General features: G+C 39.5%; 1 protein-coding gene across 5 annotated transcripts in view; it reads left to right on the top strand.

Moving 5' to 3' along the window:
* The window catches only part of daam1 (dishevelled associated activator of morphogenesis 1), a 109,272-nt gene that overhangs the window by 77,504 nt on the left and 16,874 nt on the right, over positions 1 to 14,894 (top strand). For 4 of the 5 annotated variants that reach the window (XM_012969026.2, XM_004917214.3, XM_012969024.3 and 1 more), the window contains 12 exons: positions 341 to 451; positions 541 to 644; positions 782 to 848; positions 937 to 1,054; positions 2,533 to 2,671; positions 3,951 to 4,009; positions 4,536 to 4,723; positions 6,091 to 6,384; positions 6,855 to 6,962; positions 8,812 to 8,841; positions 10,698 to 10,804; positions 13,895 to 13,979. In XM_012969026.2, coding sequence (XP_012824480.2) covers positions 341 to 451; positions 541 to 644; positions 782 to 848; positions 937 to 1,054; positions 2,533 to 2,671; positions 3,951 to 4,009; positions 4,536 to 4,723; positions 6,091 to 6,384; positions 6,855 to 6,962; positions 8,812 to 8,841; positions 10,698 to 10,804; positions 13,895 to 13,979 — 1,410 coding nt within the window. The remainder of the gene's footprint in view (positions 1 to 340; positions 452 to 540; positions 645 to 781; positions 849 to 936; positions 1,055 to 2,532; positions 2,672 to 3,950; positions 4,010 to 4,535; positions 4,724 to 6,090; positions 6,385 to 6,854; positions 6,963 to 8,811; positions 8,842 to 10,697; positions 10,805 to 13,894; positions 13,980 to 14,894) is intronic. The other variant, XM_012969028.3, reaches the window with a different exon arrangement.

The following is a 14,894-nucleotide window of genomic DNA, read 5'->3' as shown; positions in this document are numbered from 1 at the left end:
TCTCAAGTAGGGTTCAGATAACAGTAGGCCAGAAGCTAAAGTGGTGGACCAGAAACGGGCCAGACCAGAAACACACTGATGACACTTTATTGTGGGAGGGCAGGGTATAAGTAAGGTAATGTCACACAGGAATATTAGTCGCCTGTGATAAATCTCTGCTCTTTCCCCAGAAAGCCTTTCCACTGGTGGAAAGGCCTACGCATCTCTTTGGTTTTCCAAAGTCACACGAAGTCAAAAGCTAGTGGTCTCTGTAGGGCATGGCAGCCTTTCATATGCCCATCTTTTCTTATGTACTCTACAGTATTAATACTATAAATGTGTTTGTGATCTCCTTTTATAGACCCTCATAAATGACTTGGATCGGAGTACAGGAAGGTATCGGGATGAAGTCAGTTTGAAGACAGCAATTATGTCTTTTATTAATGCTGTTCTAAGCCAAGGGGCAGGCGTGGTAAGGGTTTTTCTCCATTTTGTGTAGTGATTGAAACAGCTGTAGGAGTGCTTAGAATATTGATATACTCTGATATGGTTTGTTCCCAGGAAAGCCTGGACTTCAGGCTTCATCTACGATACGAGTTTCTAATGCTTGGAATCCAGCCAGTTATGGATAAACTGAGGGAACATGAAAATTCAACACTAGATCGGTAAGAAACGATGCCAAAATGGTTGACGCCACTACAGCCCCACAATTGTTTTTCATACCAAAATGATCATTCATACAGTGCACCCCCAAAGTTCAGGATTCACTGCTCATCCAAAAATGTTTTGTTTTGTTAACCAGACATTTAGATTTCTTTGAAATGCTGCGAAATGAAGATGAACTGGAGTTTGCTAAAAGATTTGATCTGGTATGTGTCATAGACCTCCATTGTTAATAATGGGTATTGAAGAATTCCTTTGGTATATATATTTATGGGTGCTTTTTCCATTCTGCAGGTTCACATTGACACCAAAAGTGCAACTCAGATGTTTGAACTAATAAGAAAGCGTTTAACACACACAGAGTCCTACCCACACTTTACGTCTATAATGCACCACTGTCTCCAAATGCCTTGTAAGTATAATGCAGCGGGGTAAAGTCAGTGGTACATGCTCACACCAGGGTTGTGTGGCACAGTTATGTAGACAGATAATCCCAATAAATAAATCCCTTTATTGGAATAATTCATCTCTCCATAACTGTTCCACATTACCCTGGCCTGATGTGAATTACATATGTAAGCAACTATTGAAAAAGAAAAAGAAAACACATGGTAAAGATACATAGAATTTATTAACTCTTAATTAAAACTTTCATGGAACCAGAGCAAAGGGTCAGCCAACTACTTATTCAGTTAAGAATAATATTATAATTCAAGAAATTTCCCAAAAAGAAAGACAATCCACTCTAATTGCTCACTTTGTCAGCTTGCCTTACTCCATACAAAAGCCAAATATTAAGGTGGCAGATTGAGCTAAATATCCTCCTATTGAATTGTATGGCATTATGGCCATTTTTAATTAATAATCTTGCCCTTGGCCATATGTAGTGGTTCTGATTGAACCCTTTACTGTCTCCAAATTCTGCCATTGTAGTTTGAAATGTGTGTCGGGTTTTATAGCACCACGCCACCACATCTACACCTTTATACAACTTGGAGGGACTTTAAGCTTGATGCAGGCAAGCATGACTTAGTGGCTGGTTATTTTTCAATGTTCTGCCTGATTCTGGGCATTTGGTTTTGTTTGCTGCATTGCACTAGATCCATTTAAGTGTCTGGAAACTCTAAGTTGCATTGAAGATTTTTCTTCCACACTCCTTATATTTGGAATATTCTGTGAAAAAAGTTACTCCACAGATTCTAATTACATCAAATCAGAACTGCTGCCATTAGAATTCTCAGTACGTTTATTTCCTTCTTTCTATTAATGACTGCCACCTATGCTTTATACTTACCTATCAATAGTGCCTCTGACTTGGACTTTACATCTATATGTATTGTTATTGTTACAACACTCAGGTTGATACATTTATTAAGCTTCCTCTTAAATCACCAGTCTTGGCTAAAAAAGAGTTAATAATGATTAGTTCGTTAGTTATGTGTGTTTTCTTAAGCTAGTATTTACTGGCTAATGTCTTCTTATCCCTGTTTTAATATTTTAAACATATTTCTAGTTGTGTTATCATAGATCCTAGAATCCTCATGGAATTTGGTGAGCCTATTGCTATGTAAAGGATTTGTGGTATTCTTGTGTTTGTTCAGGAAAGAACAGAACTGCACCAGCACCATTTATTTTTGTCTTTTTTTGCCCCCTGCCCTGCATAGCAGCAAATAACTTAGTGCCTATTACTCTTTCACCTTTAGCCCACTGTTCCCGTTAGAGTGCAGTTGTTTTAACAACAGTTGATTTATTTCCAGCAAAGCGTATCTGTTAACCTTGAGCAGAGAAAAATGTTATTCTATAAAATTCCTTAAGAACAGACTGTGCTTTGTGTTCTGCAACTATAATGTATGTATAGAAGTAATCGCGCTTGTTGTATTGTTTTGGCAGATAAAAGAAGTGGTAACACTGTCCACCATTGGCTGTTGCTTGACCGGATAGTACAACAAATAGTTATCCAGAATGAAAAAGGACAGGATCCGGACATCTCTCCACTGGAAAATTTTAATGTTAAAAACGTGGTTCGGATGTAAGTGGTGCTTTAATGTTTCTCATCTGTAGATTGCCTTATTTTATCAAAGAGAAATAAAGGAAAGGTCAGCCATGCTACAATAGTCCAAACCGTAATTTTGGCAGTGTTACAAAAGGGTGAGGCCTGGGTGGTGAAAATGCTAAGCATGTGAGACATTGTATGTATGTATGTATGTATAACTTTATTTATAAAGCGCCACAAGGGTACACAGCGCTGTACAATCTTACAATATACAAAATTACACACAGGGAGGACAAGTGTTATAATAAATACAATAAATAAGTATAAATACACAGGGGGAGTAAGTGTCATGTGGTGTGAGACACAGTAGGAAGGAGGTCCCTGCCCCGTAGAGCTTACAATATAAGAAAAAATTGTGAGAAATAAGTGGAAATCTCATTCACAGAGCATTTTGTAATCTCTTTTATTCAAAACCTTCAAATGCCTCTCTCTGGGATTATATATACACTGTAGGCAACATCTAATTCAGCCTGAAATGATAAACCAGACTTTATGACCTTACTGCAAAACTACTGTACATACATAGCCTGGCCAATCCTGTTTAACCCTATAACCCAAACATACTAGTATATTAGCAAATCATGCATCATCTGCACCAGAGCATTTATTAAAAATAAACGAGCATTACATTCAGAAGTTTAACATAGCACATTGTAGTTTAGTACATCCATCCTGATTGCTGATTCACTATATGAGCTTGTATTTTTTTCACCTAAAGTATAAAAAGAGAAAAATATTTCTGCCTGTTCACAAGATAACTTCCCAGTTAGAAAGTGACAGAATTGACACCCTTGCCACTCACTGACTTTTCTCCAGTCAATAATCTTATGAATTCTCTTATTCTAGTTCATTTCTATCTCTACTCTCTATTTTTCCTAGCCCCTTCTCAGACATATAGCTTATTTATTGTAAATGCCCCTTCTGAATTTGTAGACTAGAATAGTCTAGTAATTTAATATAAACATAACTATTCTGAATTTAATTGTGTTTTCAACATACTTGGGGAAAGGGTCATGTCTAGATGTCACAGGGATCTCAAATATTGCTGCTTTTATGCTCTATGTGAAGTGTGATGGGATGATGATGGACTTGAAAAATGTAATTATTTACCTTTGAAATTAAAATATAAATATGTATAAATTAAATATAAATTATGTGTTTTTTTTTTTTTTGCCTGCATGCCCAAGTTACAAAGCCCTATCTGGGGACCATGAAGGCCAGCCCTCAATTTCAAATCTTTTTTTATCTTTCTTAGGTTAGTTAATGAAAACGAAGTCAAGCAGTGGAAGGAACAAGCTGAAAAAATGAGAAAAGGTTAGTGGATTTAAATCCAATTCTGCACCTTATGGCAGCTCTATTTCTATATAGTCATGTATATGTGTGTGTATGTATCCCCATAAAATGCATTAAGGTCAAAGGCAGGTACAGAAGCAGACACTGCAGTATGGGAGCTGTGAGCTTTGCAACTGAAGGCAACATTTTTTTATTGCATTTAATCAAGCAAATAAGGGTTTGGATTTAATTAATAATTTAACCAAACCTTTTATAGCGGGTTCTATGTAGTTTGGTTGCCCTTATGCCAAACATCCAGAGGGTTTTAACAGCCATGAAATCATTGGATGTCCCTTTTGTGATGTAAGGTTCCATTTAAATGATAATGCCGCACACCTATAAATTATTCGGGTAAGTGGTAGTCACACAAAAGTAGTGAACTTGTAGGATGCTGAATGTAGCTACTGTTCATAACAGAATAAAATAAGAATGAAATGAAAGCAATATTGTACAGAGATACTTTCTGCTTTAATCAGTGCAATCCTTTCGGTGTCTGCCACCTTCTTAGAGCACAATGAACTGCAACAAAAACTGGAGAAGAAGGAAAGAGAGTGTGATGCCAAAACCCAAGAGAAAGAGGAGATGATGCAGACTCTGAATAAAATGAAAGAAAAACTGGAGAAAGAGACCACAGAATATAAAAATGTTAAACAACAGGTGGCAGAACTGACCGCACAGATCCAGGAGCTGAACAGCGTAAGCATCTTGGCATATGTTTTTATTGTTTGTTTCTTTCTTTAAAAACAGCAATATAAGTTGCTTATGTGGTGGCATAACTTAAAGGAGAATGAAAGGCTAAGTGACTTGGGCGTTCCAAAATGTTAGGCACCCCCAAGTGACTTTAATCGATTACCTTGTACCCCGGGCTGGTGCCCCTCGCCGGTACCCCGGGCTGGTGCTGTTTTCTCCTAACAGGTGCACCAGCCCGGGGTAAAAGGTAAGCGATTTAGTCACTTCTCCTTTAAGGTTAATGAACCCCAATGTAAAGTCATTCTGCATCCCCCACAAAAATGGTCTTTTTACGACAGTATAAAATATTACATCACAGGGACCACACTGGGCTCCTCTGCACTCCCTGACTCCCACTCAGGTTTTGCAACCTATACTTTTACACCCTGGGCATATTCGTTGTATGGTGCAGTTTAATGTCCAGGTTTGTAATTTCTGCAGTGAGTGACAGAGGCCCAGGGGTATGTGTCCTTGATATTTTATGTACAGTTAGTTGTTGGAGGGAAAAAAAAAACACACAACTATTGATAAATGTTGGTACCTTTCCAAAGCATAGCAATTATGATGCAAACGGAAAACCAGCAGGTACCCTAAATATAACTTAAGGGCAGATTTCCTCTGCTGATTCGGCAGGTTATCTGGCCATGTATGGGCACTCCTGACAGGCCTACCTGGCCAACACCTGGGCAGATCTTGATCGGGCACATTGGCTTGTTGATGCGGTCCGATGGCATATATGCCTGCCGTTTTAATTAGCCCGATATTGCTTAACTTAGGTGGGCATATTGGGAGAAGATGTTTGGCGAGTTCGCCAAACGAGTGGATTGCACCGTGTAAGGCCACCTTTAGTTTTGTGAATTCCTATTTTGTATAGTATAAGAACAATATTTGAATATATAATAATTAGAAAATAGTGTCATATATTCACCAATGTTAAACCGTAAAACTAACTTTCCATCTGATTGCTAGCTTTCTCTTTCCTACATAATTTAACTTCTGACTGCATCTGATTTAGGCTAACTGAAAAGATTATGATTTTTTTAATTACTTCTTGACCTGAATGACCATTTCATTCACCACTGCTAATCACAATTGGCATCAGCAGCTAGTGCACTGACCGATTTATTTCTGTCTAGACATCAATTAGTGATGCTTACGTACAGTAGTACATGTGTCCACCTGCCTGATCATCATGGAACCTGCAAGTAAAACAGGCAAAACAGACAAACTCAATATATTATACTGTTACATCCCTAATAAATGGCAAGTGTAAAATAAAGCATTAATGTTTTAAGAATAGATTATTAATAGTGTATGTTCTGGTTCTGTTTCAGAGGGCAGTCAGTGCCCAAATTCCTGGTTGCCCCCCACCTCCGCCTGGTGCCCCTGGTGGACCAATGTCTGGGAATTTTATGCCACCCCCACCTCCTCCGCCACCACCTATGCTATGTGGAATTGCACCGCCACCCCCTCCACCGCCTCCACCAGGAGGGCCACCACCTCCACCTGGTCCCCCACTATTAGGTACTGCACCTCCAGGTGCTCCTATGGGTCCTGCTATGAAAAGGAAAAACATTCCTCAACCCAAAAACCCCCTGAAATCTTTCAACTGGGTTAAGCTTGCAGATGTAAGTATGTTCACCCTTCTTTGTATAACTGCATAGCAGTGTTGTTGTTTATGTCCAACATTAATATGAGGGTTTTTTATTTAGCTGTGGGCCCCACAAAGTGCATATAACATATCCTACATTCAGTACTCACTTTTTATCTGTGATTATGTGCATGTTACTTTAGATACTGAGATGGTGTTTAGGCCACCTCTTAAATGGCGAACTAACCCCTAAAAATGAATATTGCTAGAAATGCCATATTATATACCAAACTTATTGCCCTAGGCCAAAGGTTCAGCATCTCTATAGTAGTACTGGGCCAGGACTTCAAAGTTGTCACAGGATCTCCCCATGTTGGATTCTTTTCTAAGTGTCAGTGACACTTACATGCTCAGTGTGCTCTGGGCAGTTCATTAGTACAGTGTATGGTGATACTTTTCCTTTAGGTCTTAGGTTGGATAATGTAACAAATGGAGTTTGAATTACAGAACAAGCTGGAGGGAACTCTATGGATTGACCTTGATGATGCAAAAGTATTCAAGATTTTAGATCTAGAAGATATTGAACGCACCTTTTCTGCTTACCAAAGACAGCAGGTAATGATCCATTTTATGTTTGGGGGATATTTAGTTGCAGAACCCTCTTGAAAAGGGGCAGTTTGGTTCTAATAGGAGTAACATTGCATGAGCAATCTGATCCTTTGTCTACACAGCACTAGCATGTAAGGGTTCTAGTGTTCGTTATGTCGCAGAATCGTGTTGTCATGCAGGGATCCATCATGAGAGAAATTCAGAATTGGCAGTATGTCTGAAATGAACTGGCAGGGGGAAACTGTATCTGAATTACAGTCCACACAATCTTCCCTTATTTCCGATGATGATGGGAACTATAATTCCCCAACAGCTGACAAGCAGTTGCATTTGTTCTCTGGGCAGAAGTTTAGGAAAGCCTAAGTCATTTGGGGGGTGCCAAAATGTTAGGCACCCCCAAGTGACTTAAATCACTTACCTTGTACCCCGGGCTGGTGTCCCTGTTAAGAGAGAACAGCACCAGCCCGGGGTAGCAGCGAGTGTTTCCTCCTTCCACGTTGGGGCGCTGCGCATGCGCATTAGAGTGAAAAGCCGAACTTTAACAACAAATTCTGCTTTTCACTCCAATGCGCATGCGCAGGCCCAGGGATTCGCCCCGGAAGAAGGAATCAGTCACTACAGGTGATTAGCCTTTCCTTCTCCTTTAAATGACAAGTGGTTGTGAATACTGTTAAAGTGTTGCAAGATGCACTTCTTTTAGCACCCCGTGTTATTGCTTACCTTCTTATTGTATGTGTGTTTCCTTTACTTACCCAAGTACCACGAAGAAATTCTGCTAAAAAAGGAAACCGATAAACATAATAATATTACAAATAATATTACATTTTTTTGAGTTAGTGATGAGCAGTCTGCAACCCTCAAGTGTAAACATATTTATTTGCATCATTTACACATTTATGCAGGAGGGTAATTGTTTATAAGTCCAAATTGGAGTCATACAAATATAAAATAAAATTATTTGGAATAGTAAATGATGTGATACAGTATAATGCCAAATAACTGTTAGGATATCATGGCACCTCCTCATTGCCTTGCATGTCAACTGTCATGGTATTCCATGTGTCTCTGACATATTGTCCTGCGAGACACAGTGCAGACCTGCATCTATCTCAAGCATTAGTAGTGCCTCTTGGCTTATAGGACAGCTTCCATAGCATGATAAATGTACAGAAGAAATTTGTTTTGTGCTGTTAATCATTATGGGAGGGCAGAATCTGTCACCTGCTGCTTCCTACTATATCCAACATTTCTAGGACAGTTTGTTGTAGTTCATCACTAGTTGGGGGTACACGTTGGACAGGGCTGCAAATTTCAGCATGGTGATTTATGGGAATGTTCCAGTAAGCATGATAACTGTGCATGAATCAAGCCTAGCCAGTCATAAATCTTATTGGAGGTATTGGAGATGTGCTGTTGGGGAATGACAACTCTACCGCAGCACATTCTAAAGTTTGTAGTTCCACAGTAGACTAAACACAGAGGGCTGCACACCTTTATGCAAAACCAGTGCCAGTTTGTAGGTGCATGGCTATATATAATTATCAGCATCATTATTACATATAGATGATATAATCTGTAGCATGTCCTTTTCACGTAAGGGCAAATCGCATCAAGTAGCATTGAATGTTATCACAATATGCTGTTGATTTGCATGCTTTCACTATTCAGCTCAATGACTGAAATCTTGCCCCTGAGCAAGTGTTTGAGCCCCATGCCTCTCTGCTGCAAGCCACTCTGATATGTACTATAAATCTTGCTGACTTTGCTTTGGCTACTTTCTATCTTTTCTTATTTGCTGTGACCGCTGAATTGCACGCAATGATTGCCTTTTCCAATGCTTGTGATATGGCTTCAGGATTTCTTCATGAATAACGGCATCAAACAGGTGAGTACGCTGCTGCTTTCATTCCAGCCAAATGACTGATAGGGAGGGCTAATGGTTACTGTACAGGAGACAATTGCCTTTGCTTTGGAACTGCGTTAATCTTATTTGAATGATCGTTTAATATGGGGAAGGTGCAGTTTTGAGAAAATGTATTTTGTATTAAACATGAACAGGTTTGGGTATTTCAATAAAGTGACCCATTGCACACAGTTTTAGGGCAGGACTGGAAGTGGGGTTACAACATTACAGGTCTTGTTTAGCTTGCCCCTTTGGGGCACCAAATAACAGTGCATGGGGGGTCTCACAAGTGACCTGCAGGTCAAGAAAAACTTAAGCTGTGCCCGACCCTAATCTGCAAAACCTTATGGCCGGTTTTCCTTCAGAAAACCCAGCTTGAGTGAGATTTGGGGGTGAACTGCTATTTGTTGTCCTAGATATTCTTTAAACTGCACCTGAGATAAGGTGGCCTTACATTGGCCAATAAAAGCTGTTTTGGCCAGTGTAAACAAATCAGGCCTATCTTATAACAGAGAGATATGATAAAAAATGATAAAATTGTCATTACATCTTACAGGCAAATTCCAGTACCTTATATTGTTTATCATTTTTGATAACTTAATTCCAGCAACAAGTATTGTAACTTTGCCTTAAATGTCATTTTCAACAGCCTCTATAAAGGGCTCTGGCACACGGGGGAGATTAGTCCCCTGCGACAAAACTCCCTGTTCGCGGGCGACTAATCTCCCCGAGTTGCCATGACCCGCCATCCCGCCGGCGAACATGTAAGTCCCCGGCGGGATGGCAGACGCGGCGGGGCGATTTCAGGAAATCGCCGAAAAAGACTTGCGAGGCTTTTTCGGTGATTTCCCGAAATCGCCCCGCCGCGTCTGCCATCCCGCCGGCGACTTACATGTTCGCCGGTGGGATGGCAGGGGGAAGGCAACTCGGGGAGATTAGTCACCCGCGAGCAGGGAGTTTTGCCGCGGGCGACTAATCTCCCCGTGTACCAGAGCCCTAATACATGCTTCTACATGTATAGTAAAGAGATGGCAAACAAAGATTATATTAAAGTTATTTACTTTAAAACCACAGGCACTCTCAAGGAGAGAAACATTTAATACTCCGGTACGGTATTGGTGTTTTGGTGTTCATACTGTATTGGTAAACTGTCATTCAGGGCCACCATCTGAAAATACACATATTCAGTGTAAAATCCCCCTAATTCCATAAAAACCATACATAATTGTTCAGTACTCACTGTGCTGGCCGAAAAGAAAAGCTATTCAGGATCAAATAAAATTAATCAGGCAGCTTGGAATATGTTATCGACTGATCATCACATAAACTGTGATACTTATTTTACCACAAGGGCCACTAATGATCTGGCCTTTAGTCTTACTTCTGAATGTCTAGATGTGTGCTTGTATTTGCCAATATGCCGCCGTATGCATGAGCAAATGTAGCCACAGAAGTGAAACCACCAGAAATTTTAAACGTATTTGTAACTTTACTAGGACATTCCCCTATACGGTGGTGGCTCTGATAGATGATTGCTTTGCATTTTATAACAAAATTAACTTGAGTTTAATGCTGTAAGAAATCTAAACCTGCTATTTACAACAGTTTTTTGTTGTGTGATTTATTTTTAACATTTGTAGTATTGTAGTATTAACAGCGGAAAAAATAAAATTTGAAGGAAAGACTCCAGACATTTTTTTTTTTTTTAGCTAAAGTAAGGCAATTAAAAGGAAAGTTAACAAATTAGGGTAGGTCCTAACAAATTTGCATTGCTTTGTAAGAATTTTACACACACACACATATAATATTAGTGAAATATGTTTTTGTGCTGTTTGCAGAAAGAAACTGATTGCACTGATGATACGCTCAGTTCAAAAATGAAAGTAAAGGAACTTTCGGTGATAGATGGAAGAAGAGCTCAGAACTGTAACATTCTCCTCTCAAGGTAAACTTTGTTTTCTCCTACCTATGCATACCTGTTTCTAACTGTGGCCCTCCAGGTGCCGCTCAATATCAGCAGAGCTCCCAGCATGCCTTTTGTTTCCTCCTACCTATGCATACCTGTGTCTAACTGTGGCCCTCCAGGTGCCACTCAAAGGAGACATTTATTACTTTGAAACTGTGTGCAAAGAAGATACCACTTCACCCCATTATATGCTATTTTTATGTGCATTTTTGCATACTGCCTTCCTTGTATAAAGGATTGCTGCAGGACACTGCACTCCATTTCAGAGCACAGATACCTTTGGTTACCCCCATTATTACAGTACTGTATTCATTAGGGTGAGCAGGAGGCATGTAGGCACCCTCTATCCCCCTGAAGCTATGCTGTGTATTGTATTGGATTTTTTAGCTAGCACAGGCTACACAGCGCTTTGTGGATGAGCAGCAAAGTGCATGCACTGTATTCATGGGGGTAGCTCCATGCTTTAAAACAGAGTGCAGATGCGCTCCTGGCTACATTAGCAGCAGTAACGCAGTGTAGTTAAAGGAAGTTTAGGTTCCTTTACAAAGACTGTGCTGGCACTCGGAGACCTAGGATAAGAATTTTGAATGCCTAAAACTATTTAAGAAGTTGATCTGGTGTGCTTAAAACCTAGTGATATGATACTACACTAGGAGATCTACTAGAGGGACAAACTGCTTATACTTACCTTTCGTTCTTCTCTAACCCTTTAGGTTTTTAAGTTATCATTATTATTATTAACATGTATTTATACGTGTTATTCTACTTTGTCTAAAAAGCCTCCTTGCTGTTCCCTCTGGTAGTGAAATGGTTACTGAAACTTCTCATACACTGCTATGGAGCTATGCATGCTATTTCGAGCTTATTGAAACACTAGAAAATTCTGATAACATAACGCAACCAGACCCTGCTCTTCACAAAACACAAAAGAATGTTCTTTGGCACGCAATTGTGTTAACTAAACAGTTGTAATCATCCAGAGTAATCATATAACAGAAGTTATTTTCCACTGCATGCCTAGCAGATAGCCTGAAATACATCTAGAGCCAGTGAAGATTTGGCTCATCTCTAAGGGACTATGTACAGTTACATTCTTCCACAGTGGATTCATACTTCAGCCACTGTGAGAAAAACTAATTCATGACTTCTGATATTTATCTATTTATACCACACTTGTAGCTAGAGTTGCCACCTGGCCTGGCCGCTAAAAATGATGCTTGATGCCAATGGGAAATGAACATAAAAATTAAGGAAAGCTGGTATTTTTTAGGGATGCACCGAATCCCGGATTCGGTTCGAGATTCGGCCGAATCCAGGCTTTTTCTGAAGGATTCGGTTTCGGTCGAATCTGCGGTCCTGGCCAAACAATCCAGATCTAATTAGCATAAATAAGCATATGCTAATTAGCATCCAGAAAAGGTTAAATGGTCAGGTGAAACATTTTTTCGCCACACGCGCATATGTTAATTAGGGTTCAGGGGTTCAGCCAAACCCAAAAAGTGGGTTTGGTGCATCCCTAATTTTTTTCCAGAAAAGGTGGCAACCATACCTGTTGCTTGTGTCTTTGCCAGCCTCTCCTTAGCAGGATTTTTTGTTTGTACTGACTTTACAACCAGCATGTTAAAAGGCCACTACAGCAAAAAAAAAAAAAAAAAAAAGTGAAGTAAAGTAACATTATCCAATATTAAAATATGCTTGCTCTGAAGAGCACACACACTGTTCCAAATGTCTCTTGGGTTCTAGCCTCACATTGCATAAAATAGTTTCAGACTTGGTCATAACAAGATTACATACTTATGAAAATGTACATGTTCATACGTATCTCATGTTACCACAAAATGTCCTTTTTCACATATATATCCACAAGTGGTATGTAAAATAAGGACATCTTGTGTTTTTAAGTCTAATAAGAGAGAGTGCTGGTCCTTACCAAATATATTTATTTTTTTGACCATACACCTCAATAGAACATTTGGATGAGTGCGAGTTTAAACTGGCCAAAGATTTGAGCCAGTTCCCAGGCCACACCTTCAGCACAAAGCAAAAATCTTTAAATAGACACCACAGAACACTTCCCAACACTTTCTAAATGCTGGCACATTATTTATCTGTGCTTATGCTGAAACTCCACTAAAAATATGCAGGGTGTGTATCCTTCCTATTTATCTGCTGTGCAGTTGGCAAACAGAAGCAGGGAAGAGAAGAACAGTGAGAATGTCTTAAAGCAGCATTCTGAAGAACAGCATTTCATAGGAATTCTAAATTCCAAAATTTATAAATTAGGCAGTTTGCAAAAACAAAACGGCTAAGGATTTATTTTTGGCTTGCTAGCAATAAAATCTCCATTCTCTGCCATTGTTTTGTCTTGTATTTTTCTCCGTCCATAGGAGCACTCTTACTATACACAGAAAGGCCTCTTACTACCAAACCTGAAATGAGTTTCTTCAGGTCAGATCCATTTATCTGGCTTTTGATGAACTGGAGCTCAACTTATTTTCAGTACCACTAGGTCACTGCACCCATAAATATTGGGAGCTGTGGTTTGCAACAGCTGGAAAAGCTATAGCGTTAGAGACACAAGCCAGCACAAATTGCTCTTAACATGTACATTCTTGCTTCTGAGAGTGCTAGAATTCCTTTTAGAGTATCAATATCATTACAACAACAAGGTGACGTGCAGAAATTCCACTTCGCCTGCACCATAACTAGCAACATAGATCTGTATGCTATCAAGAATGCAGTAAGAGCCTTAAATTTATTACACATAGCAAAGCTATAGATTTGTTTCACAGAGAATTAGCCCTAGGCCAATACGCGATACTTTGCTGCGCATCTGAGAGAGAGAGAGAGAACGCAGGGCAATATATGTTTGCTCAGCTAAGCAGGGCTTGTAAAGAAAATGTGTTCTATTTGTTGTTTTAATTTTAAAATTTACTCCACCTTAACTACCTTCCCTGCATTGCTGCCCTGTGTAGAAGGAGTTTATTGGGTGGGATGAGTTGATTTCTTATCTGGTTCTTGGCAGAGAAATCTTGTCATTTAAATATCCCTTTCTGTGTGCTTTTGCAGGCTAAAGCTGACAAATGAGGAGATCAAACGAGCCATTCTGACAATGGATGAGCAGGAGGATTTGCCAAAGGATATGCTAGAGCAGGTAAATGACATGGAAGAATATATAAAGACAAAAGAAAAGACAAAAAAATATTTTTCACACTATTGTTGAACAGCAGTGTCATGCTGGGGAGAATATAATTCACCTATGTAAATTTAATATTCTGCACATCATAAGACAAAATTGTAATTTATTCACCTGTGGAAACTTTGAGGCTGTACTACATATGCTTTCTGAGCAGTATGCGGGATGCAGAAATATTAGGGATGCACTGTATTAAGTAGAGCTTGCCAACCTTTTTTTTTTTTTTTTTTTTACCTTTTAAAGCCACATTCATATTTAAAAGAGTTGGGGAGCAATATGGGCAGTGATTGGAATTTTTTGTGGCAGACCCAATGTGGGCTAGCAGCGTAGAGGGGGTTCTGTATGTCAGTACATCTAGTTTTTGTGCAACCAAAATGTGCCTCCAAGCCAGAAATTCCAAAATAAGCACCTGCTTTGAGGCCACTGGGAGCAGCAACCAAGGGGTTGGGGAGCAACATGTTGCCTATGAACTACTGGTTGGAGATCACTGGAATCAAGCATTTGGTTTGGCCAAATCCTAGGTATTCAGCCAAACTATAAAGCCATGTTAATTTAAAGCTCAGGGAAACGGAATGAAACAATTTGTAGCGTGCAATTGTAACATATTCAAATTAGGGTTCATATTCAGGTCAGTATTTGACCAAATCGTTTGTTCACTGATTGTTAACGGGTTTTTGAAGGATGCTGGGAGAGATCCTTGTCTGGAGGGCTGTGTTTTTCTTCTTGTATAAATACTTCCCATCAAACTGATAGGAACTGAGTAGGTTTTGAAAGTGTTGAGTCGCAATATATCAGTGTTTAGGATTTCAGAGGAAAGGAAAAGGAATGAAATAATGGTCATTGTTAGAATGCCGGGGCCCCAATACTATGCAT

Source organism: Xenopus tropicalis, chromosome 8, assembly GCF_000004195.4.
Source record: "Xenopus tropicalis strain Nigerian chromosome 8, UCB_Xtro_10.0, whole genome shotgun sequence".
In the NCBI taxonomy this organism is placed as follows: domain Eukaryota; kingdom Metazoa; phylum Chordata; class Amphibia; order Anura; family Pipidae; genus Xenopus; species Xenopus tropicalis.
Note: the sequence above shows the minus strand (reverse complement) of the source record. Positions and strands in the feature narration are given on the sequence as shown.